This window comes from Pelecanus crispus, chromosome 1, assembly GCF_030463565.1.
Source record: "Pelecanus crispus isolate bPelCri1 chromosome 1, bPelCri1.pri, whole genome shotgun sequence".
Lineage (NCBI taxonomy): Eukaryota > Metazoa > Chordata > Aves > Pelecaniformes > Pelecanidae > Pelecanus > Pelecanus crispus.
The window spans coordinates 69,115,589-69,141,251 of record NC_134643.1 but is presented as its reverse complement, the minus strand read 5'-3'; the positions used below and the strand labels follow the sequence as shown (position 1 = coordinate 69,141,251).

The window sequence follows — 25,663 nt, the reverse complement described above, 5'->3', positions numbered from 1 at the left end:
GGAGGTCTCCACCTCCAGGGCCTTAGAGGTATTTCTTCTGGCCTTGGGTCTTGAGGCAGCATCACTGAAATACTTGTCCTCTACGCTTAGGTACAAGAAGTATGTTTTCCTGGATCCTCTAGCTGGAGCAGTGACCAAGACCCATGTGGCTCTGGAAACGGAGACAGAAGAGAAGCTCTTTGATGCTCCTCTCTCCATCACCAAAAGGGGACAGCTGGACCGACAGGTGAGATGCAGCTGTGGGGATGCAGCTGCTTCCCCTTCAGAGGATTGTGCTCAGCTCTCTGAGAGGAGAGGGCTTCTGTAGGGTGGAGAGCAGCTAGGAGAATGGGCCCTCATGGGGCTGCAGAGTATCTCACTTACCAAAAGGACCTTGCCCATTTCTGTGCTTGAAGTCCTGGTGTGAGCTTGATGGGTGACAAAACCCTCAAACTTGGCAGGTTTTTCTCTCTGCTCAAGCCTTTGCTGAATGGTGTGAGAAGAGTAATGTAATACCAGTTCACCTTGCTGCTAGACCTCAGGGCTGTAGAGGAGTTTGGAGGCTCCATCACTTGATCATCCTCCTTGTGCTAACTCCTGAGAAGTCTGAGGGTGAGGTGCCACGGCTGGAAGGTGCCTGGGAGGAGGCCTGATCCCCATCATTCCTGCTGGGAAGGGGCGCCTGCTGTTGCAAACAGAAGGGCCAGCCAGCCTAAGCAAAGGGTTTGTGCTTGGTGTGGGAATGAGGCAGGCAGCGCACTCCAGCTGCCCCAACACGTGACTGACCCTGTACCCAACACTTTGTAGTGGCTGTACCTGGAGCTTTGCTGCTGCATGGCTGAATGTGTGTTTTGGGGCTAGGAAAAGGGGCCTGGGAGCCCTTTGCCCATCATGTTGGACCGGAGGAGACAGTGTCTATAGCAAACAAAACCCTTTATTCACAGCACACCTTTGGTACTCTTTTGCCTGTGTGTTAAACACAAAACCAAACCTCTGTAACTACTTGGTTGTGCTTCTCCTGCATCTTAACCTCAGAAACGGTTCAGGCACCATTCTCTTCTGGAGGAGAAGGGTGTGGCTTATGTAGGCTGCAAAAGTTGGTGCATGAAACCGTCAGAGGAGGAGAGAGTCCACTTGCAAGAAACTAGGAAGAGTCCTGCACTTCTCTTCATGCAGCCTGCCTTTTCCAAGCCTGGTCTGCAGGGGGTAGCCTCTGAGCACGGGAAGCTGCCAGAAGACAAGACCACAGGGTTGTAGGGGTAGCTGATGAGTGGCCACTGTACCAAGGCACACAGCTCTGACTGCTGCCCAGGCTGGTCCCTGCAGTGCCCCCGTTTGCTGCAAGGGAAAGCAAGTACATAGTCACTGCCTTATCTTTTTGTTTTGGGTTTCTTTTAGGTAGCTGAAAATTACTTCTACGTGCCAGATCTGGGCCAGGTCCCTGAGATTGATGTGCCGTCCTACCTGCCAGACCTGCCTGGCATTGCTGCAGATCTCATGTACAGTGCTGATCTGGGCCCCGGTATTGCACCGTCTGCCCCTAGCAGTGCTATTCCCGAGCTGCCCACTTTCAACACTGAGTCGGTGGAGCCTTTGCAACGAGGTATTTCCAATCCCTGCTCCCAGGACCCTGTGAAGGAGGAAGGCAGGGATTGCTTGAAGATGGAGACAAGGCAGAAAGTCCCTTGTTGGAGATTTCAGGATGGACGCTGGAGATATCTCTGGCTTGTGCTTGGCCTGAGTCAAAGCTGTAACCTGCTCAAGTGCTGGGCAGACTCCAGGCCCCTCACCTCCCTCACCTTCTGCATGGCAAGGGAGGAGGGAGCATGGTGTGCAGGGACTGGCCTTGCGGCAGCATGGCGGGATGCCTTTGGGCGAGTGGGATGCAGCTGGGGAGGGCAGAGTAGGGAAATCTCAAAATCTGCCTTGGCCCTGCCTGCTGTTAGGAGATGCTGCACAGGGTGGGAGTGCTCTGCTGCAGGACTTTGATCTGTTGCCGCTGAGGCATGTGAAGCTCTGAGCTGAAGCTCTCAGTGCACTGTCCTCTGGGACACTTCAGATGCAACTTCTTTCATCTTTTAGACCTTCAAGATGCTGAGCTACTGCCGCCTCCTCCACCACCACCTCCCCCACCACCTCCTGTTATGCCAGCCACTGTGCCGCCTCCGCCGCCCCTGCCCCAGCCCACAGCCACCTCTGAGCCAGCCCGGACAGCGAGCGAGGAGAGCAGCAATGCAGTGCCTGCAGGTAAGGGCTGGGCATCTCTGCAGCTTCACCAGCAGAACCTAACTCCGACTCCTTGGCTTCAGCCCGTGTCCTTGGTTGGTTCCCTGTGGCTTCCCAGCCTTCCTGCAGAGGAGGGAAGCTGCGGTGGGAGAGGAAGCGGCTCCCGCCTGCCTGGGAGCTGCAAGCCTTCAGGTCCCCCTTGGCAGGGCTCCTGCTGGCTGGGCTGAGCGCAAGTCCGTTACTGAGAGGTGTCTGGGCCAGGCTTACAGCCCCCAGCAGAAGCTGGCAGGGTATCGGAGCAGCCCTTTCCACAGGGATTTGGTGGGGCCTGTAGCTGGTGCACTGACCCACGTCTGCTGCCTGTCGTTCCTGTCCCTGCAGCTTTGGTCCAGGGAGCTCCGAAGGAGGTGGTGAACCCCTCTACTGGGCGTGCCAGTCTCCTGGAGTCCATCCGCCAGGCCGGTGGCATCGGGAAGGCCAACCTCCGCAGTGTCAAGGAGAGGAAGCTGGAGAAGAAGAAGCAGAAGGAACAAGAACAAGGTGCTGAGGCTCTTCAGCAGAACTGATCTTCCTTGCTCTCTGCCCCAGGCTGGGGAGGTGTAGGTCTGCAGGGAGACAGGCAAACCAGGAGCACAGTGAACATAACAGAGCTTGCTCTGTGAACTTGCTACACCCCATCTGCCAGAAGGGCACTCATGTTTTTGATAGAGACCTGCTCTGTCTCAGGGCATGCGTAGAAGTTCCATGTGTGCTGCATGGGGGCAGACACACAAAGCAAACCCTGGGGCGAAGAGGGGTGGGGCCGAGCTGGTTCGAGCACGTTGGTTTAGGTAGCTGGGGAGAGCATCAATGGAGCTGGTATGGCAGAATGAGACTGCAGATGCTGAGCCCCTCTTGCCCCTCAAGGAATTCCATTATTGGATTTTCCCAGAAGATGCCGTTACCTGATGCCTGGTGCTTTCCTCGCCTGAATGGACTAGAGTGGGAGAGCTTAGGGGTGTGATACCAGATTAGAGGTTTGGGGTTTTTTTTCTTTAATCTGAAGGCAGTATTGCAGGAGAATGCTTTTGCCATAGTGCTAGCTTCAGACTGATGCTTCTTGTCTGACTTGTTTTGCTTTGTTTCAGTGAGAGCTACAGGACAAGGTGGAGATTTGATGTCAGACCTCTTCAACAAACTGGTGCTGAGGCGCAAAGGTACTGTCCTGCAGGGTGGGCTGCTCCTTCTCCCTAGGAAAGAGGGAAAGCCCTTTCTGGCACCTCAGTTGTGTCAGCCACAGCCCTACGAACAGGAACAGAGACAACTTCCCTGGGACTGTGTCACAGTGTGGCTGGGAGTGTCTTTACAGAGGGTGAGCAGGGGAATCTCCACCTCGAGTTCAGCTGGAGGCACTGGAGGAGGTTTAGTGTCCACGGCAGAGGACAGGCTCTGAAAGCTACCTGTGAGGAAGGGACAGCGGTGTCTTTTTTTAATTCCGTGCTGGAGCAGCTGGGCCTCTCACCCTTAGAGGCACCCAAGTTGCCCCCAAGGCCTTGGCAGGTGCCCAGGGCATTTAGGGCCACTGTCCCCCCCAGCACAGGGCAGAAGAGGGCATGGGCTTCTCAGGTGGAGCTTCAGTTAAATGAGTCCTTGTGCAGGGCTGTGGTGGCGCTTAAGTGTGTTGCCTGGGTCACCTGGTGCTGGTGGGAGTCGTGGTTTTTCCCCTCCCCTTTGCTGAGCCTCCATGTTCTCTAGTCCCCAGGTGTCACTCACTGGTGGTTTTCCTTCCCTTGTAGGTATTTCAGGGAAAGGGCCGGGAGCCTCCGGGAATCCCGATGCTCCTGGAAGTCCTGCTGGTGCCTTTGCTCGTATGTCGGACTCAATACCACCCCTCCCACCTCCACAGCAGCCTGTGGGTGAGGAGGATGAGGATGACTGGGAGTCATAGATGCGGTCAGTTGTGCATCAGTGTGAATCCCGGGACTTGTGAACTAAGCACCTTTTGGAGATAGCAGCCTGTGGAAATACATCGTGGAGGGTGGGCACTGGCATGGCAGGAGGATCCTGTCAGTTCTTCTTGGAAAGGAGCAGGAGCAGCAGGAGCTAACCACTGCTGAGGTTATAGTTATCAATGAGAGTTTTTCTTTTGCTGTCTGCTATTCTCCACCCCAAATACTACATTCCATCTCAAATGCTGATGATGATGATGCTGGCACAATAAATCCTGCCTTAGCTGGCGGGCAGTGGGGCAGCCTGTGCTCAGAGGATCAGAACTAGCATTGCTCCTGATTTAAAGGGCCCTCAGTCTTTCCTAATGTGACTGGTGATGACTGCAAAAGCATCTCTTGCAGGCAAACAGCCCTTGCCTCATTTGTCTCCTTGCTGCTTGCTTGCTGAAGCTCCTGTTTGCTTGGTTGTTGCTAGAAGAGAGAATGAGTGTGTGAGGCCCTTCATGGAGGTTTAATTCCTGGTGCCTCTGCACATGATGGTTTCTTTCTCTACCTGGTTTATGGTAATTCTTTGCCTGTTGCTGTCTGAAAATGTCAATAAAGTTGAAGGAAGCAGGTCCTTGCAGCCTTCGCTTTGGTAAAAGCGGGAAGCGTGCTCCATTAAGAGTGTCTTAAGGGAAAGCCCGGCTGTGCCCTCTCATCTCAGGCCTGGCCTTACAGCCCAGCAGCACCAGCCACCTGCTGCAGGGCACCAGCTGTTCCTAGCAGGTGCCCCCCACTCCCGCTCCTGCATTCACCGGGGTTAAGGCAGAGCTTGTGCCCGACGGGGGGCTTTGCACCTGCTGAAGGGGCAGGAGACTCACCATGGACGTTTCTCAGAAACTTTTCCTGTGGGGGTAATTAACATTCAGGGAGTGGGTACCACCTCTGTGTCTAATTGTTAAGTGCTTTTTTTCATTGTGAAGAGCTTTAAGAGATAGCATCCAGCTGCTGAAACTGGCAAGGAGGCAGAACGGCTCCTGGGACAACTTGCTCAGCATGACAGAAAGAGCTGGGGACTGCTGTGGGATTACATAGCTGTGGGATTGCACAGCCATCCCTGTTATCGCTGCCCTCCAGCAATGACCCATGACCTAGGAAAGAAGCCCAGGAAAGTTATGCAGAAAAAAAAAAAATTTTTTTTACCATTTTCCATAGAAAGTTACTTTGAATTCAAAAGCCTAGGCAGTAAAAAGAGCAGAGCAATCCTGTGCTTAAGCATGATCAAAGGAGAAGTGCTGTGCTGTATTATGGCCGTATCTTTATTCCCCTTGAAAGAATGAACCACTCCTTGAATCTATTGACTGCTTGAAGCAAGGTAGAAAGAAGGGGATAAGAAACGTCACCCATAGCTGCCCTGTGTCCTACCAGTCTGACTGTGTAATTCCAACCTGACACAAACTAACAGCGTGATAGTTTACAATTCTTGTGAAAAGCTCTGTTTTCATTGGTCATCAAACCCACTACACTTGGTGGTTGATGGGAAAAGGCAGATGTGTTCAGTCAAAATAATTATATTCCCTATACTTAAGTGTTTGGGTTGAAAATATTTAATCAATTTAAATAAAAACTTAACAGCTGTAAACAAAGAGGAGCCTGCCACTACTACCTTCACTTGCCTCAGACCTACAACCAGTTTCCCTCCTGGTTATGGTGCTGAGGGCTGTCTCACCATCATAGCGCTCAGATACTGAACAGCAAACATCCACAAAGGAGGCAGAAGGCAGAGATTCACAAACTCCTTGGTACAGAAAAGCAGGAACTTTTGTTGCTTCAGAGGTGCAGCTCACAGAGCTGACCTACAGCCTGTTCTCTGGTCCGCATCACAAAGCATCCGACTTCCCTCGATGGAACTAGGAACACACAAAACCAGACAGTTTGTCCCTGGCCTTACACCAAAGTGAAGGTTTGAGAAAAGTACGGATGAGTACAGTAGGAAGCAGTTTTGGTAGCAGTGCGTAAGATACAAGTTCTGACCTTTCTTAACTCTGCAAACGCTGATCCAAAGGCAGGTTTCACCTGGGTTCTCTCCCTGATCCACTGCGGCAGTTTGTTAAAGATGGCAGGGCGTGCGTACCTGTGGTCCAGGAGCAGGATGCTTGCAAAGTCCTTCTGATGGCGAATGGCTCTGCCTGCACAGAGTGTACAACTACATTAAAATGGCCCACTCAAGTGTTTGTTCTCAGGCAAGGAAGCTCATGTTCCTGTCATTTGTACTTAGACTGATTGGTAACGCGTCCTTCTTCCCACCCTCCTACTTCAGTGCAGTCACATTTTGTATCCCCCAGCCTGTCCAAGGAAGGATGAATTACCTATCGACTGGTTTACTGCCTTCATGCACAGGTTTTCAATCAGCACTCTGCTAGGTGCCTGGCCAGCAGCTCTGGGCTGAAAAGGAGAAATAGGTAAGACTGAACATGAGGCAGATGTAAATCAAACTAGGGAGTCTTAATGACAGAGTAAGGCAAATGCTTTTACCCCTGCAGAGAGAGTGGGCGGCCAAGCAGACCCCAAGCTGAGAGTAAGGAGGGACAGAAGAAAGGTTGCAGTCAGAAAACTATGGTGAGCATTCACAAAGAGCCAGCCCAGGGCCCCCTTGAGAGCAGAAAACCTGACCCCAGTTGCCCAGGAACAGCATCTCCAGTGGGCAGTGACAAAGAACAAGTGAGCTAAGAGGCAAAGTGACCCTGGCAAGCAGCTTCTAGCGCCCTGCCACCTCCCCTGGGGTGAAGGGACTTTGCTCCCCTTGGAACTCAGTGTTCCCAGGGAGCCCCAGTGGTGTTTCCCTCCACTGAGCTTCTTCCCTGTGTTTAGGGCCACCTGCACCTGTGCAGCATGGAGAAGGCTGTGCTCTCGGTACCACACAGTCTGGGAAATGAGGGGGGGAAAAAAAAAAAATCTTTGAAGGCAGCCCTGGGACTCGTGTGCTGGGAGGAAAGTTAATACTAAAAAGCCGAAGTGAAAGAGGCAGAGGTGTAAGTGTCTGTTACCATTGTTTTGTCAAGCCAAGTCATTTTTTCCTGGAGCTCTGGAGATTTAATGTTGGGGTAAGGCATTCCCACCATAATCACACACCTGCAAGGGGCAAGGGAGGACTGCATTACTCTTAATGTCTCATCCTAGAGCACTTTGCCAATAGACTGATAAATTAGAGGTCACTGCACCCCTGAAAGTCAGCCAGCCCTGAAAACCAGAGGCGGCAATAAAGCACAGCAGTCTGACAAGCACGTTCTGAACGGAAAGCTGCAGAGGGATTCAGGGTGCCAGAACAAGGGATTATCTAGCACAGCGAGCCTAACTGCATTACTCACATGAAAAGTACTCTGGACAAGCAGGTTTTACACCACCCAGCAGACTTAGTCCCGTTGGTTTAAGCATCAGCCCAAGCCATGCACTCCCCAGGATTTTCTATCTATGCAAGTACTGATGCATCCATCCTGCTTGGACTCACTGCACCACAAGCCCAGTGCTCACCTCCCAAGGAACAGCCACCTTACCTTCCCAGGTCATCAGAGAAGTTGATCCCTTCGCTCATTTTGCCTCCAACTACAGAAAGTAGCAGGGCCCCTGTCATCTGTCCTCCTGCCTGGCTGCAGCGCTGCAGGAGAGGGACCAGCAACTTAAACCAGAGTAGGGAAGATTTCTGTGCTTCAGAAACACTCCCACACCTGGGCTAGAGCCCTCTTCCCTTGTTAAAAGCTGCAATGCCCTCTTTAGCAGCACTCCCATACACAGTTGGGATACCACACTCCCACCAGCCTGCCAGCTCAGCTTACCTTTATGCACTTGGCATATTCCACCAGCACCTGCTCCACCTGGTTGGCTTTCTTAGGCTCCTGAAAGATCTGTCACAGGCACAGCGCATCAGTTGCAGCAACAGGAAGCAAACGGTTTAAAGAAAGCAGATCATTTTACTCCCATGCCATTAAACAGCACATGGAACTAAGATCGGGAAAGGGCGAATTGCCTGAAAAAACAGCACCTTTCCCCTGCACCCTGGAGAAGCGCTACTTGCTCACTACAGTGCTTTTCAACTGGGCTGGCAGCTGCTCCCACCCCTCCAACACTCCCTTTCAGCTTTGGCAGGCTTATCTGATTCTGCAAGAAGCTGAAAGTCATCCGAGAGCTGAAAGGAGGCAGGAAAGCAATGTGCACCTCTTCCATCTATGCATAAAAATCCAGCTGGGTGAGGAGACCCTCCAGCTGCAAGATCTTGGAGGACAATGACAGGACCAATCAATTCAAATCACCAATTAATTCCAAGTAATAGCTCCCCTTGCCCAGTGAATAAATTAGTTTTCTATGCAAAGCATACATAAAGTAATATTTCTTTATGTTTTTCTAGCATGCCTAATTAGTTACTGAAAGTCCCTAAAGTTAATGGAGCTGCATTTTGATAGATGCTGCACCTTGGCCTAAATCACAAGTTGTTTTCTTAGTAAAAAAAGATATGCAACATCTGTCTTTTCTGTGACAGTAAAGAACCTAAAGGATGTGTTTTCTCTTAGTTAGCAAGAAGTACTATCAAATTTTACCAGCCAGGATCAGTCTTTCAGTAGAAAAATAAAACTGGCAATTACAAATATATGCCAAGACTGTTTAACTTATTAAAAAGTAGCTATTTAATCCTCTGATTTAAATTAATTTTCCCTCTGTAATTTATATATAATCTCAGTGTGACCTCACCACAGCCACCTCAGGAAAGACTTTAACCTTCCTCTGCTATGATATGATCTTGTGTGTGGGCAGCTGAAAGTCACACTTGCTGCACTCCTACCAAATTCCTTTGCTAACATGTATCCAATTTGCTGGAGACTGCAAAGGCCAGCCAAGAACAAATCAGAGTGGAAAGGCAGAGCAAGCTGCGCGATTGTGGCACAAAGCCTTGGAGGCACCAGGGAGACCATTGGGACCCTGACAGAACACACCTGAGAGGCACTATGAGTGACAGCTGTACAAGCACATGGAGAAGCTGAAACATAATGCTTCCACCACAAAAGCCTACAGGCAGATCCACGATGCCAGAATGCCTGCACCAAGGCTGTGAAATACCCGGGAATGTGCTCTCCTAATCCACACAGTAAGTTATTTAGCTTTTGGTAAACAGGAGTCACAGCCCCCGGCACATGATCCAAGATCCCTGCCCCATACCCTGAGACAGTCGGACTGCCTGACCTTCAGTACCCAAGCTTCAAATACTTGTGAGAGTCATTGCAAAGATTTTATATTTGCAGTGATCTCCCCATTTAATGTTTCTCATCACTTCTTCAACAGCAGGCACCACTGCTAGTTTTTCAATTCTCCACTCTGTACTTCCACCAGAAGAACACCACCATTTGTCCCATGAACTGCAGTCTGGACCCATTCTGCCTAGCCCTCAGTTGTGCTGGTCTGCGTTCAAGGGGCACATAGGTGAGCCTGGGAAAAACAAGTTCCCTATAGGAGCTCAACCTGAACAGCCCCCAGCCACACGGGAACAAGCTTACTGGTTACAGAAAGCGAGGATTGTCTCCCCCCATGGCCACTACACAGACTGTGCACTTAAAGAATCTATAGCTGCATTTAATCTAATTTAGATCCCAGCTCAGCGATCAGCCGCCCGGGAAGCATCATTTATTCATTACTGGAGGGATTGGCTAGATAAACATCCGCTCTGCTCTGCTGTGCAGAGTATGAGAACAACTCAGCAAGAGAGGCCTGTAATGCATAGATAATTGTTTGATTTTTGAAACCTCCATTTAAAGTACCAACTGCCCCTGGCTGCACAATTACCTTCTTCTTAGTTGCCAGGCGGGTGAGCAGCCCCGTCTTCTCCCAGTGTGCATACACCTGCTTCTCATATTCGTAGGAGGGAAAGAAGCACACCACGCCCCCTGGGACCACATTGCACAGGTTGCAAAGGATTCGACCCGTCTCATCCATCTACAAGAGAGACAACAGCACACTGCAGCTGACAGGAGCTCCAGCTAATGCTGCTCAAATTCTGTGCTCAAGCCCAGGATCACATCTCACCTGTGATGTGCCTTGGGGGAAGGAAAAATGTGGGAAATATGCCAGGTCTAAGAGAGCTCTCTAGGGAAGCTGGGAATCACCAAAAAGCTCTTCACTGCTTGGCCTCTCCTCCTAGTCCAGGGTTTCTGTTACTGCTGTGGAGCAGCAGTCATTCAGGAAAGGAAGGTTTATGTCTGTTGTCGCAGTGGATGGGACCTGTCACACTAGAACAGATGTGGAAAGCTAGCTAGCACATCTGGTGGAGATTCAGGAGAGGCAGAGCAGATCTAGTGTCTGGCCTTGGGTGCTTACTGGCCCACCACAGGAAGAAGGAAGAAATGCAGAAACACCTGCTGCCGCCCCTATGGTTTGGGCTGCGCTCTGCAGGGCTGCCACGCTCCACTGTCACTGAGCCCTTCAAACCATGAAGCACTGTCAGAATCTCCTTCTGATGTCCAGCATGCAAATGCACGATCTTGGTACAGCCAAACAGGAGTTGCTAGTATTCCTCATCTCCAATAGCTATCTCTGAGCAGGCAGCTCAAAACCCCTTTTGCTGCTCCTCTTTCCCAATTACTTGGCAACACACCCGCCCCAAATCCCATGGATTTCCCCTGCCATGGCTTTTGATTAGCCTACCTTTCAAAAAGTGCGCACACTGTCCTATGAAATATAAGCATGTGAAGCAAAGAAGAGATACCAAGGAAGGGGACAAAGGAACGACTGACCATCTGGGGCAGGTCTCTTGTCTGGTAGGTGAACTCCAGCTGCTGGTTGGAAGGACCACTGCAGAGAATTATGGGTAAAATGTTTTCTGGAGGAATCACATGTCCTGGAGATAAAAACAAGTAGCGAGACTCAACATCACTGCTGTGTGCACAAACCCCACTAGCTGAACAGCTTTACCTGCGTGCAGTGAGGAACACATTTGCCTAAGCCACTCAGCTGCTCTGACTTACATTCCCTGAGCCCCTGGGAAGAAGGCACAGCACGCTGCCTGCTGATACTGGGGAAGCTCAGAGCAGAAGGGACCTAGCACCCCTCTGCTGCCATGAAAGATGCCATGTTGCTTAGAGTGCTGACAAAACAGCACCAAAGGCAAACTGCAACACTCAGGTCCCGCAGAGGCAAATTATCACCCCTCCCTGCCACCCGGCACACTCACCGCAAGAGAACTCCACGACACGTGCAGGGTCCACACCAGCACAGGACAGCAGCTGCTCTCGGAAGTCAGCCACCTATGAACCACAAGCCAGAGAGAGGTAAAGCACAGGGTCCTAAAAGACACTACATCAGCAACACTGGTACCGCTCCTTGAGCACCAGTGTCCAGGGAAAGCCGGTCAGCTCAGCCCGGTGGGCTGCTGGCCCGGGGGAGGCAGGCCCCCTCCCCGATGAGAGAACCGAGGGCGTGGGGACGCTGAGCGCACAAGGCAGGGCTGGGGTCGTGTTGGAGCCCAGGGCACGCAGAAGAGGAAAGGGCCTGCACACATCCCGCAGGGCCAGCCGCTGCCTGACGCCGCTGCCGAGAGGACAGCTCAGCCACCGCGGCTGCCCGCCCGCCGGCCCCCGGCCCCGCCGCCTCCGCCGGGCGAGGAGCGGCAGCGGCCCCTGCCGGCGGCCCAGCCCGGCCCGGTCCCCGGCAGCGCTGGCCCGGGGCCCCCGGCCGCCCCCCCGAGCGCCCGGGGCCGCCCTTCCAGCCGGCCCGAGCGAACAGGCAGCGTGAATCACGGAATCATAGAATCGTCTAGGTTGGAAAAGACCTTTAAGATCATCCAGTCCAACCATTAACCTACACTACCAAGTCCACACTAAACCAATCAAGGGTAGACTAGACTAAACCATGTCCCCAAGTGCCACATCTACCCATGCTGGAGCGTGTTCAGAGAAGGGCAACAAAGCTGGTGAAGGGTCTGGAGCACAAGTCTTAATGACGAACGGCTGAGGGAACTGGGGTTGTTTAGCCTGGAGAAGAGGAGGCTGAGGGGAGACCTTATCGCTCTCTACAACTACCTGAAAGGAGGTTGTAGCGAGGTGGGTGTTGGTCTCTTCTCCCATGTAGTTAGCGATAGGACGAGAGGAAATGGGCTCAAGCTGTGCCAGGGGAGGTTTAGGTTGGAAATTAGGAAAAATTTCTTCACGGAAAGGGTAGTCAAGCATTGGAACAGGCTGCCCAGAGAGGTGGTGGAGTCACCATCCCTGGAAGCGTTCAAGGGGTGGGGGATGACACACGACGACCCCCTTGTCAGTGTCTGTGGTCCTGAGCCTTGCAGTAGCCCAGGTCCACTGCCCGGAACCACCCAGCCCCACATTCAGGCTTCCCCAGGCCCAAAAACCCATTACCAGGACTCCCAAGTGCTGCACAGAGCGCAGCTTGGACTGCAACTACATCCTCTCTCCAAGTTGCAGTCTGAAAGGTTCAAAGTTGGAATGGTGGCCTTCCAAAGGAGGTCCTGCACTTCACAGCCTCCTTCCCTCCTTTGTCACCGCAAGGGCAAAAAGGAAATTTCAGGACGTTCGTGTCCAGGAACAGGACGTAACGTAACTAACTGGGATATCTGACACACTCCGCTGCAGCTGTACAACACAAACACACTGTCTCTTAGGCACTAAAGCAATGGGAGGATGATAAGCTGCCTGCCGCTATACCAAGACTGAAGTCTTGATTTTTCTGAAAGATCCGCTATGGGATGGTCCCTGTGGGATCCCTGTCCCTTTAGAAGGTCAGAAGGTTTTAGAAGGTCCTCTGACCACTACCCATGCTAGTTCCAACCTACCGTAAGCAAAGCCTCAGCCTGTATCGTCTTGAGGACAAGCAAGGCTGACAAGGGCAATCCTGACCTTACACCTACGACTTTTTGCATAAACAGGCAGTGTGATGCCTCACGCAGGGAAACCACACCAGGGAGATAAAAGGGTAGGCAGGTAAGGTCTTTTCCCCACACACGCCATGGGAAGTGAGACGAGAAGCACCTCCCAGTGATGCCAAGCTGCTGTCTTTCCATGCCCGCTTGCAGACAGCACCAGAGACCTCCGAAGAGCCCAGCATGGCATCCTTATTCCCTCACCGGCTGCATGGTGCCCCCAGCAATGATTACAGCACGGCATTCTTCCACCACCTTGGCAAAGTGGACAGCTGGATTCAGCAAGAGGAATTTGAGGTTGCTCTGACCAACTGTGCCTGGGAAAATGAGAGAGACAACATCAGGAACTAGCTGTGGCACACACTCAGGGAGGGATACAAAAGATTCTCCCTCCTGTCCTGGGCACTCTGGCAGGTCCCCGCCTCTCCAAACAAGGACTTGCTGCTATTCAACACTGCTAGGGGCAGCAGCAGGTAACGCCAACCTGGAAGTTACCTGCCACTTCCTAATCTTCCTGGAGCCGGGGATGAGGTGTGATAAATCGCAAGACAAAAATCGACATCCAAAGTGGAAGCAGAGCTCTGCAAACCCTGGCCCGAATGCCCTTAGTTAAGAATTCCTTTGGGTTCATGAGAGTCCTCACACAGACCAAGCCTGCCAGCCCACATCATGGACAGCACAGATATGTTCCGGCAGGGCTGCAGGCTCTCCCCAGGCTCGGGATCTCCTCCCTCGCTGCCAGTGCCCTGCTTGCGACTCGTGCCACCTCTCCCCAGCTTGCTCTTTCCAGTACCTTGCCTGTTGAGAATGACTCGGCCATCTTGGTTTGCATTCGTGAGGGCTGAGAGAAATCCTTCAATCTGCATCAGTGGAGAGGCAGTTCGGAGCTGGTCATCCTCAGCCTCCACAGGAGGGCCCTGCAGAGCACCGGCTGGCCAGAAGAGAAAAGGAGAGGTAGGCAACTTAGGCCACATTTCTGAAGACAGGGGCTAAGCACAAAATGTAGATGGGTCCTTTCTACAGGAACATGATACCTGGTCTACATATGCAGGCAGAGAACAAAGACCCAATAAAGGGAAGAACCCAAATTCTGTCTCATTGCTGGGGGGGGGGGGGTGGGGTGGGGTGGGTGAAGAAAGATCTGGCTTTTGTAGCTGGCACCACTAAACAGAGCTACCCATGGTAGCTCAGGTTCCAGAGCCAGCAGGTCACAGCAGGGCAAAGCTTGAGCACATGCAGTGTAAACATGGAATCGCACTGTTCAGCTTGGAAGGGACCTCAGGAGATCTTCTAACCATACATATAGTTGCCTAGGTCACCTAGTCATATATATATTAAAAAACACCTGCACAGGACAGGCTGCCCAGGACAGCTTCTGCAGTCTATCACTCTTCAAATCTCCCTCCCCCCTTTCCTCATGCAGATCGATGCAGGTTCCACTTCCTCCCGTTGTCCGCAGATGCACAAGTGGAGCATGTCTGAACTCACCCTCTTTATCAGACCCCTGCTGGAGGGTCAGAAGAAAGTTCTGCAAACCAGCCAACTTCTGGTTCTCCTTGTTGGTCTTCACAGCTGTGGCAGGGCTTCCATATCGCTCCACAAACCCAAAAAGCTGCCAAGCAAAAGCCAGTAAGAGTAAGACTACCAACAGCAGGAATCAGACAAGATAAAAACAGGTTTGCTGGCCTGCCACAGATAAAATTCCTTGGTAAGTGTTCGCAAACCAGCCCAATCAGAATCTATCAGCCCAGAGCTCTCATTACTTCCCTTCACTCACTGAATCAAAACCAAAACAAGACCCTGATGTTTGTTCCTCCAGTGCAGCACAGCCTACCAGGCTGGTTAGTTTGAGGCCAAGCAGCACAGAATTAGCACCCACTGGAATACTGTGGTACACCATGTTGTTTGCTTCTTTGCCGTATAAGCAAAAGGTAACCTGGCCATACAGTGCTTTTTGCAGGTACCACTTTGTTTGCAGAGCAGGGTGGAGAACACAGGCTCCCACCCCAGCTGCTGCATCTTCCACTTCAAACTCCATGTGTGAAACAGCATTTGAAAGCTGCTGACCATAAAGTCACAGGGGCAGTACCTTCCTACTGATGAGGCTCTTCTCGCAGTAACGCTGAACCTGTTGGAGGAAGACAGAAAACTGAACTGGCATTCAGCATCCCTTCTCCTGTCCTGCTGCCCTTGATCCCTGTCCAGCAGGGATATCACTTGCTGTTCTTGCTGTGCTCTTGGGGAGGGGTGCACAGTGCTTCATGAGTGTTGCCTCCCAGACAACAGTTTATGACAAAGGCATTGCTTCCAGAGTGGAAACACATGGTGTTAAGGTGCTGTGTTTGGAGGTTCGAGGGATGGGTTAGGTTGTTGGAGTAGCATAGTTTCTTCACCCTCAACCCTTACAGTTTAGCTTTGCCTACAGACAGCCTCTGCACTCGTACATGTTTAATTGCTTGCTTCCCTCTACCCCAGATCCAGCTTTAATGCACTGTTATCCAGACAGCAGCAGAAGAGATCTATACATTGGGGAGAATTTCCTAGAAAGCAGATTCTGCCATGTGGGCCTTGGCTCTACCTCCAGCTCTCATACACGCTTCCTGATAACCTTGAACAAGTCACAACCACCTGTGCCCTAGCAGACAACAACATTTGCATTACCTTGAAGAGGTTGATATTGTCAATCTGGCTCTGAAATAGAAAGTCATTGATGGATTTCAGCACTGTCCCTGAAAGAGGCGGGGGAGGGGGGAAGGAGAAAAAGATTATTAGCTGCTGCGCCTGCAGCCCCTTACTGCCCACCCCTGTGTCCCTGACTGATGGCTGCTTACCCGAGGTGTTCACTCTAGTCTTACCTGGTTGGGAAACTGCCTGACAGCTAGGATTTTGGTTCACATTACCTGTAAAACATGAAATTGATTCAAGGAAGGCTTGCAATGGGTCTGTCTTAAAACTAAGCAAGAGACTAACAACTGAGCTGTAAGGGACACCGCACCAGGACAAAAAACAAGAAATAACTATACATCTGCAAAATGTAGCTATACAGACAAAACATCAGCTCCTGCTCAGTTTTAATTTCCCCTGTAGGGTACCCCTACATTGTAGGACAAGTGTTCTGCTGCATCCTAAGAAACACCACCTACATTCCTTCTGTAGCAGGAGGCAGCAGGTAGGGTGGGTGCATACAAGTGCTCACACACTATGTAGTCATAATGCTGCAAAGATGAAGGGACAAGGACCGCAATGCATCCCTCACCCCTCCTCAATGCAGCAGTGGAGAGCTGGGAGGTGCACAGGCTGGCAGGCAATTGGGAAGAGGGGAAAACCTGAGGACAGCTCCACGCCCAGACCCCGACAGCCAGAACAGGACTAATTGCTGCCACTCACTGGGCTTTATGTTCTAGTGTTTAACACCCACCTCACATCTCACTTTTGCAGCCTCAATCATGAAGCTGTACACAGGCTGCATTTTCTAATGAAAGCACTTAACTGAGTGTGGGGAAGAGAAGAGCGGCAGAAACAGGGTGGGAAGAGAAGTATACATTTGAGAGAAGGGCAGAGAGCATCACCAGGCCCCTGCCCCAAAAAGCTGCATCTCCCCTGGGCAAGGAGGAAGTTCTTTATGAACTTATGACAGGCTCTCCTCAAGGTACACCGAGGTCTCGCAAAGAGATCATTAGAGGAAAGGAGCCCTGCAAACAACAGTGGATTTAAAAATCACAGCCAAATAGTATTTTTTCACAAAAGAAAGGCACTGCTCAAGAAGACTCATTCTGCAGAGGCACGCCTGACACAGGTAGAGGCCGTGCCACCAGATGACCCAGTAGATTTATTCTGTGCAGCTCCTGTGCAGTCCTGGTTACTGTCACACATCTGCTGTATTCCCCACTTAGCACCCTACCTCATCCCCACTCAAATCAGATAAGAAAACTACACAGAAAGAGAGGGAAACTGCCTCTACCAACTTACAGTATCACCTGCTGCTCCTTAGCTAATATAGATGGGTTCAGGCAGACACTAGTCAACATCCCCATGTTACAAAACAGCCTGAGAAATAGAATTACTGGCATCTGAACCTATACATGAACAACACCTCCCCGCAGATTCTGCAGAAGGGGAAGGGGAACAGTGCCCTGAGGAACTACCAACTAGCTCAGAGTCTATCAGCATCCCTGGAGATAGAATAGGTTTGCTTACCTCCCAGCATGGCCACAAAACGCTCCAGCAAATACAGGATCTGCTTAATGTACATCAAGTTCTTTGCTTTCAAACGTTTCCTGTGAAAAATGAGACAGGTATTAGGCCCCAAAAAATCTTCAGGGACTAACTTGCAGCAGCTGAGCTGCAGAGACAAGCGCCTGAACTCCCCTTCATTTTGGGGAGACAGGAACCAAGAATGATTTCTCCCAAGCTCACTCTCCCCACTTGTGACAGGGCATAGACCCTTGGATATCCTGCCCAAGGTCACCCCAGAGCACTCAGCCACACACCCCACCCACACTGTTCCTACCATCGACTTTCTCCTCACACATTAATTATAGTTTGTTTATTAGAATGGCAGTGATGTCTCAAGTCCCTGTTGCAATAACACGCCACAAATTCAAAGTTATTAGCATAATCAACCACTGCAGGGATGACAAGACGCAAGATTTGGCCAGAGCCAAAAACCACATATAGCTTCCTCCTCCTGAGAGCTTACTGCCTCTGCCATAATGCCAGTCAGCACATGAAAGACTAAGGTTCAAGAGAGACATGAAAGAATGAATCTTTTGAAACTCTGCATCACAAAGCAGGAGCGATTAGAGGGAGATATTGGGAAAGGAACTGAGAGTATAAGGGAAAGCCAGAATCCTCAGGGTATTGCCCTTCTCACTGCTTAATACCAGCCCCAGGGTCTGACTTAGATGGATTCTAGACAGAGATAATGAAGCGAGTGGCTTTTCATCTGCAGAAGTACTAATGCAAATAACTTTCCACTGGGGAAAAGCAAGAAAGACCCTGCAGACATGAGACAAGCCACAGCATCCATGCTGCCTGCCACCGTTGTGCTATTTTCCACCGAGATCCTCACCTGTATCGCTCCATGTACTGCAACAGCTGGGAGTGGGCACAGCACAGCTACACAAACGAAAAAATGAGCTGTTATTATGAAGGAGTCAAGAAAGGGCGCTCTGCTGGATGCGGAGCTCACTCACGGTTAACGGGCCAGGCTATGACTCACCTGAGAGCCACTGACCTCCGCACTATGGATACAGGTGATGGTGTCTATGAGGTTGTGGGCCTCGTCAATGATTACAATCTGGTCCTTCAGCTTGATCCCAGCAGCGCTCCTGGTAGGCTCATGCAAGAGCATCTGATAGGGCAGCACCACCAGCTGCAGGAGAAGCACACACTGCCCTGATTCTAGCTCTCATCCTTACAAACTTAGGGCACTCCCCAACCACTCACTAAAGGCCCGTACCAGATGGCCTCGCAGAATTCAGTCAAGTTACTTACTCTTATTATGGGAAAGGTAGGAAGAGAGACACGAGCATGTGCTTGAGAGGGGCACTGGGATGTAAGCTAAAGAGAAATGATTACGCTACAACTGCATATCAGCTCAGGTTACCTTCCAAATCTCCTTTGAAGCACTGAAAGCACGTCTTCTGACAGAGAACCAAGCAAGGAAGAGAGTGGTGGCAAGAGCTAAGATTACACCCATGTGTCAGTACTGCATCAGTTATTGAGCCTTTCAAGTATTTCAGAATGCTGAGACATACTCACAGCCTCCCTATTAACTACAAATGAGTATTCTTTTCCTTTGCTTTCTCAGCAAACTACAGCTGACAGAAACACAACCTGTTTACAAACTCCCACAATATTGAGTAACAGTACAAACAGGCAATTGGTTTATTCTTACAGGCCCTGGCGTTAATTCTGCGAAAAGCATGTACACCTTACCTGAGCAGCAGGAATGGCATATCGACTCCCATAATATGGGCAGGCTTTGGTCTCCCTCCCCAAAGTCACCAACTGCTCAATATCCTTCACTTCCACTAGAACTTCATCACGGAGAAACTGCATTTGCTCATAGGAATAAAATGGGCATACGGCACGACTCACACGTCTCTTCTTCCCTTCAGTCTCTTCATCACTCTTCTTCTCTAACAGCAGAAATCAAAAGAAAACTATGAGCCTAAAACAACCATTTTGCAGAACCTCCTGGATTTCAAAGCAGGCTTTCTCATGTGTATTTTTAACCTATCATGTAAAAATTATTCAGCAGTAGCATTTCCATCTCCACAGTGGACACTACTCTTGCCAGTTAGATTTAGCCATGTAACATCTTCCAACATTTCTAGTACTGAGTTACAAAGACAAGTATCCTTCCGCTGCAGAAGTTCTGACCAACTTAAGGCACTTGGAAAATACACACAGATCTCAGCATCCTAGCCTGGAGGACAAGAAAAGTAAAAGTACTAAGGATCTCTAGGTCTGCTCCTCCAACCTGCCATTTTCAAGCTCCTACCACTCTCTTGCTAGAACTGATTGGCAGAGCACACGGTCTGCAGACTCTCATACCAGCTTTATCAGCAATTGTTTCCCTAGGCTGGGAGTGCTCCTACCATGTTTGTTCTTTTGCATCTCCATGCAGCGGTCATTGATGAGCTGGAGAGCCCCCAAGCGTCGCACCTCCTCATTCACACACAGGTTCTTGGACATGCAAAGAGAGGAAGCAGTAGGGGGTCATTAAGCACCTAGTGCCCCCTGTGCACCCTTTGCTGTAAAATAAAAGATTTCTTTAAAGCAATCACAGGCCAGATTCTGAAATGGCAAAGTTTAGCGGTCAGACATTGTGCATACTAACTGCTACAAATATGCTTGAAACCCATAAAAACTTAGCAAGGAGAAAAAAAATGAGAAAAGGTGCACTGAGATGGCTCACTGCTACATTAACAGCTTCTAAAAAATGCTGCCAGAAGTAATACTAAGAGGAGTGCCTTCCCAGCGACCCAGTGATCTGTAATATTCCACATCAGAAGAGGTAAAACAGATTTTTGCATTTACATCAAAGGGTAAATGGCCAAAACACAGCTCACAGAAAAACGTACATCACACAGATCTGTGTCACAACCCATGACTCCTTCAGTTTTTCAACGGGAGATTCAGTCAATCCCCAAGATGCCTTCTGAGGCATCATATCCACACACCTCTTTGTAAAGTCTCTCATACTAAGTCAACACGCACTCTGTGTCCCTTGTGAATAATACCACATACCTGCCTGGATCCCAAGGAGACCAGACGTGTGTCTTTGCCAAAAGGACTTTTTTGCACCTCACGCACAAACTGAGACAGCTGGGAGTGAGTGCGGCTGCAGTAGTAAATCTACAACGAGGAAGAACAAAGGGAAGACAAGAACATGGAAGCCAAAACCCTACCTACAACCAGCTCTGCAAGGAGGCAGCCAAGCACCTCAACAAGGTTAATCTGGCTCAAGCCTTCAAAAATACAAGGGAAGGCACATGTCTGAGTGTCACCTTACAACTGTTGAGGCCAACAGCCTCATATTTGCTTTCTCCTGTGCATTTGCCTTTGTTTCCATTCAATTTTCCAAGGTCCCTGTAATAGCAGAGACTTACCATTGGAGAGCAATAAAAAAGTGTTTCTTGCAGTGTTCTTTTACAGCAAGCCACAGCAAAAATTCAGCAGTGTTAGCAGAGCGGGCTGCTTAGGCAGCCAGTGTAGTCCAGAAGGAGGTAAGCACAGCAGAACTGGTTGCTATTATCAACAAACTTGTCAGTTCTTGGATGCTAGTTCCTAAATCCTTCTGTACTGCATGACTCTGGGAAGGGTGCAAGGAAGCCATAATTCTGCTCACTCCTACACTGTTCTAGGAGGTGGCACTATTTACTTTTCTCATCTCACCTTAGTCACATGCTCCTCTTCCAAATCATCGTCATCTTCTTCTAGCCTAAGAAAAGAGAAAGCTCAAACAGTTTCCTTTCAGCAGATCACTGACAGTTAGAATCAAATGTTGCTCTACAACGAGACAGAGGTCTCAAGAGAGATGGTTATGTCATCTCAAGAAGAGCCTCAGATCTTAACTGAGGAGGTAAAAGAAAAATTGGCTTTTTAAGAATAGTGTAAGTGTGCACAATCAAGTCAAGCCTTGCTCTTTAATAGAAAAATCTCTGTAGGGCTGTGTCTTTAGCAACTTCAAGAATGTTTTTTTCTTCTAAATCTGGGGCTTCTAGGCCCTGGGCATAAGCTAATCAGTGCTATACTATTCTTTGGTAAGCTTATTTATTTATTTTTGTAAAACTTTCCCTTTAGAGACAATTTACCACCCTCAAGCTATTGCATAAAGAGAAGCTGCAGGAAGATATTTAGCTGCCATAGAGTTCCTCAAAGGCAACAGCAGTTTAATGTTTGATAAACTACATATAGATGAAGTAGTTAAGTGTTTTGCAATTTTTAAGGCAGGAGGATCTGTCTAGATACTAATTAGTAAATTTGTATTTGAAATGTATTTGACTTTTCCTGCTGAAGTATGGCTTCTGGCTTTCTGCATAAAGCAAATGTATGAGAGAGAAAAGTGTGCACGGGGTTTTCATGCCGAAGCTCGGTCTTTAGAAATGTGAACATTTCTCCCTTTAGAGTATCAAAAGATGCCAGTGCTAATCTGCAGGACTGATAGCTTCCTCTGATGCCCTGAGTTCCATTTTGCTTTTCTAATGCAAGAAACTCCATCTCATGTCATTCACTCAGCATCCAGAGGCATTCTTTGGGAAACCGGGCATGATAAACAGGACATTGCCACACATTTTAAGAAAGATGGACTTTCTCCGGAAACGCTTCAGGTCACTCTGATCAGTCGAACAAAAGCTTAAAAACCAAAACAAAACAAAATAAAATCCCCCCAAAACACCAAACCAACCAATTAAGCAAACAAACCCCCAGAACAACCACTACCTTACAAAGCTTGAATGGGGGAGAAAGTCCAGATCTGCACAATCACAGGTGAAGTTTCTTTAATCAAGGCAAGCGAAAAATGATACAGAAAACATTTCCTTGGCAAGGAACCCCCTCAGTCCCCATCCTTACCCAGATACCATTTTCTTTTCTTCGTCACTCTCATATTCAGCAAGAATCAGCTCCTCCTCATTGTGATCCAGCTGCTCTAGAGCATCCACTCCAGCTCCCTCTGAAAGAACCTCCTTGCTGAGCTGAAGAAGGCGCTTTGTCTCATCCTCCTCAGATCTCTGAAAGGAACACATGATCACATTATTTCTCATACAGAAAGAGAGGTAGCACACGCATCACTTTACGCCATGGACAGGTCAGAAGACAGCACAGTCCCTCACCCGTAACGCAGGGAATGGCTTGCTGGGTAAACCCCCAGAAGGACAAGCAAATGTACCAGGCTGAAGCTGTTCAGCCCCACAGAATGCAGCTGTTACCAACAATCAAAGACTTGCCCACACAGACATAGATGAAGGGGGAAACATAAGGAACCTTCTATGCAAAGGGCCCACTGAACTAACAGATACTGAAATAACAATATCCATGTAATCCAGTATTAGTTGCTTAAAGTGGCCCATTAAAGATGCCTGCCTGAAAGAAAACAGTGTGTAAATAAACCAACCAAACAAACATATAAAGATATAATCACTCTGTCCACACTTAACTCAAAGCTAGGATAAACTCAGCACTTGTTTTAGAATGAAGAGCACAAGACTTCTCTTGCTGTTTTTTCTCCAGTTACATGGTTCTTATTCTAACACAGGTTTACCCCTCTACAAAAATTCCATCAAGCTGTTGAAGACCAGTTTTCTGATTAACTTTGTGTTCTGATAAAGAAGTTCAGTTTTCAATCTGAAAACAGTATCTTCCAAATTCAATGAGCATTCTTTTACCACAGCATTGTGAAGAAATAGTTAGTGAGCACTACAGAAGAGATTAATCAGTTGCTTTTCCAAACCTCTATATTTCTCTTGTTTGCTTTCTTGCTTTTTATCATGCTTCTCATTTAACATGCTCTTTATCCTCTTTTAAAAGACAAAAGTTCTTTGTTCCACTTGTTTTTATTTGCCATTCAGCTCTGAACCTTTGCTATTTCTGCCACATCCTTTTGACAGGAGTTGACCAAAACATAACACAGCATTTGAGACGGAGCACACTAGAAATTAATACCCTGGCAGCCTAATAAGTCGGCCTATTTCGGGACCTGAAGCACTTATTTCCGGGAAGTTTGACTCATACCATCAAAAAGCTCTTAAGAGTCAAGAGTACTGAAGCGAGTTCGCTCATCTAAATGGCAGAAAAATATATCTGTGAACTTTTTATATGTAGAAAAGAGACATTTCTGAACAATACAATCATGTTTGCTATGAAAGTAAACAAATACAATTGTTCCCTAGTGGCAGGCAAAGTACAACCAAAGCCTGACCTGGCTTTTTTGAAGGGGTCTTCTGTTCCCATGATCTTAAATTTAATCACAGTTCTACAGGTTTTATTCCAGAAGTACAGAGTGTTCACACATGCTCATAAAACAGAGAGCTTTCAAAAAAACCAAACCAACCCCAAAAAACAGGTATTAAAGCTTTTAAAACAAAGCAGAGGGCCAGAAGGCCATCAGAACACATGCCCTTTCTATCCACACACAAGCATCATCATAGGAAATGCTCTATGCATAAACTGGTTTTCACATCTGCACTTTAAAAACTAACCAAAAATTTTGGATGGCCAATTTCAGCAACCTAATACAAAGAGCTCCCCAAACATACAGGTGGGAAAATTCAGAGTGAAGTCACAGATACAGGCAAGTATGAACAACACTTGAGGTAACCAAAACAGAAAGTTCTAACCTCTGTGGGATAACTCACCTTTCTCTTTGCTGCATATTTTAACTGCACATTATGGCGAATTTTCTCAAGACGATCTTCTCGCTTTTTCCTCCTGATCTGCTCTTCCTAAAATAAAGGGAGAGTGAAGGAAGGATGAAGTGTGTTTAGTCCCAAACCCTGGGTATAATTACTTTCCTACTCCCCGAGTATAGAAAAAAATTAACTCTGAAACAAAATTGTCAGTACACAGTCCCTTTCTCCTGGAGCGCCCACCTATTATATGTTACTACGTTCAGAGTGATATAGTTTCCTATTTTATGCAACCTGCACAGCAAAGCCTTGTCCCTCATAACTGAAACAAAGTCCTGTGAAAGATGAAAACCACCACCAAAGTTTGCCTCACTTGTTTTTTCCAGTTTTTCCAGCCTGTCTGATCCTCACACCTCGGTATTTACCCATCCTCTACACATGAGCAATTCTCAACCTTCAGCCTGTCCACCATGTCCCGCTCTTCTTTCTTCTGCACAAATGCCGTAACCCAGTCCGGTTCCCCAGCGCTGTCTTTGCTCTCTGGGCGTCCCGGCTCAGCTGAAGCCAGCCGCTTCTTCTCCTCCCATCTGCTGTCCTCAAGGGCCAGAAGTCGCGCCTCCTCCTGCTGCTTTTTCTCCTCAAAGTCTCGGAGCCAGGAGAGGGCCCCGCAGATGAGACTCAGTGATTTTCCCTGCCATAGAAAAGAAAGAAGACGCGGCCCCCGCGGCTGGAGCGCTGCTGTCACCCACACACAGCGCTGCCCACCCCCCCCAGGGACGACCCCCTGGGTGCCAGGCCCTGACCTCCCTGGGGTGCCCGGCCCGACCCCCCTGGGTGCCAGGCCTGACCCCCTGGGGTGCCCGGCCCCGACCCCCCTGGGTGCCAGGCCTGACCCCCTGGGGTGCCCGGCCCCGACCCCCTGGGTGCCAGGCCCCGACCCCCCTGGGGTGCCAGGCCCCGACCCCCCTGGGGTGCCAGGCCCTTCTGAGCGGCATCAGGCCTAGGCCCGGCCCCTTCCCCCGGGCTACCACCGTCCTCCCCCCGGCTGCCGGCTCCCCGCCGCCGCCCCAGCCTCCCGGGCCCCGGCCGCCGCCCTCCCCCCGCACCGGCTCACCGTGCCCGTGGGGCTCTCGAAGATCCCGACGCGGCCGGCCTCCAGCGCGCTGTACAGCGCCGCCATGAACCGCTCCTGGATCGGGTAGGGCGCGTAGGGGAAGGGGAACCGGTCCCCCCCCAAGGCCCCCCGCCGCCGCCCCGCTTGCCATCCCGCCCGCCGCCGCCGCTCCGCTTCGAACCGAGCGCCGGAAACGCCCCGCCCTCTTCCCGTGACGCTCCGGTGACGGCCGGCGCCGGGCGGAAGGCCCGCACCTCCCCCGGGGCCCGGCCGGGCGCCCTGCGGTGGACGCCTGCAGGCCTGGGCGTCAGGCAGGGGCTTGGGAGAGGCCAGGGCTGCCCGGGGACAAGCTTCGCCGCACCAAACTCAGAGCAGGGCCGACCCCCGTTTACAATTTCACAGAATCGCAGAATGCTTTGGGTTGTAAGGGGCTTTTAGAGGCCATCTAGCCCAACCCCCCTGCAGGGAGCAGGGACAGCTTTAACCAGATCAGGTTGCTCAGAGCCCCGTCCAACCTGACCTGGAATGTTGCCAGGGATGGGGCCTCTACCACCTCTCTGGGCAACCTGTGCCAGTGCTTCACCACCCTCATTGTAAAAAATTTCTTCCTTATATCCAGCCTAAATCTATTCTCCTTTAGTTTAAAACGATTACTCCTTGTCCTGTC

At 50.0% G+C, this 25,663-nt stretch overlaps 2 protein-coding genes across 14 annotated transcripts in view; one reads left to right on the top strand and one right to left on the bottom strand.

Moving 5' to 3' along the window:
* Positions 1-4,752, top strand: part of WASHC1 (WASH complex subunit 1) — a 44,683-nt gene extending 39,931 nt beyond the window's left edge. For all 7 annotated transcript variants that reach the window (XM_075713036.1, XM_075713048.1, XM_075713042.1 and 4 more), the window contains 6 exons: positions 91-226; positions 1,378-1,582; positions 2,062-2,226; positions 2,587-2,745; positions 3,333-3,401; positions 3,981-4,752. In XM_075713036.1, the coding sequence (XP_075569151.1) occupies positions 91-226; positions 1,378-1,582; positions 2,062-2,226; positions 2,587-2,745; positions 3,333-3,401; positions 3,981-4,132 (886 nt within the window). In that variant the 3' untranslated portion in view covers positions 4,133-4,752. The remainder of the gene's footprint in view (positions 1-90; positions 227-1,377; positions 1,583-2,061; positions 2,227-2,586; positions 2,746-3,332; positions 3,402-3,980) is intronic.
* Positions 4,753-5,343: 591 nt separating this feature from the next.
* On the bottom strand, positions 5,344-25,101 carry DDX11 (DEAD/H-box helicase 11). 7 transcript variants are annotated; one of them, XM_075705642.1, is made up of 26 exons: positions 24,997-25,101; positions 24,337-24,573; positions 23,892-23,978; positions 22,111-22,268; positions 20,932-20,977; positions 20,284-20,391; positions 19,632-19,719; positions 18,967-19,169; positions 18,248-18,400; positions 18,098-18,144; positions 17,224-17,303; positions 15,882-15,926; positions 15,688-15,755; positions 15,116-15,154; positions 14,515-14,638; positions 13,820-13,957; positions 13,231-13,343; positions 11,329-11,401; positions 10,892-10,995; positions 9,945-10,094; positions 7,949-8,017; positions 7,670-7,770; positions 7,163-7,247; positions 6,485-6,560; positions 6,150-6,304; positions 5,344-6,025 (listed from the first exon to the last, which is right to left on the bottom strand). In XM_075705642.1, exons 1-26 carry the CDS (start codon positions 25,060-25,062, stop codon positions 5,996-5,998), a joined length of 2,643 nt encoding a protein of 880 aa, XP_075561757.1. In that variant the 5' UTR covers positions 25,063-25,101; the 3' UTR covers positions 5,344-5,995. The 7 variants fall into 7 exon arrangements, with proteins under 7 accessions (XP_075561757.1, XP_075561729.1, XP_075561738.1 ...); XM_075705614.1 differs by having other exon boundaries at positions 5,983-6,304; positions 19,626-19,719; positions 20,932-20,980; positions 22,108-22,268; positions 24,997-25,098; XM_075705623.1 differs by having other exon boundaries at positions 5,983-6,304; positions 19,626-19,719; positions 24,997-25,098.
* Positions 25,102-25,663: the final 562 nt, after the last annotated feature.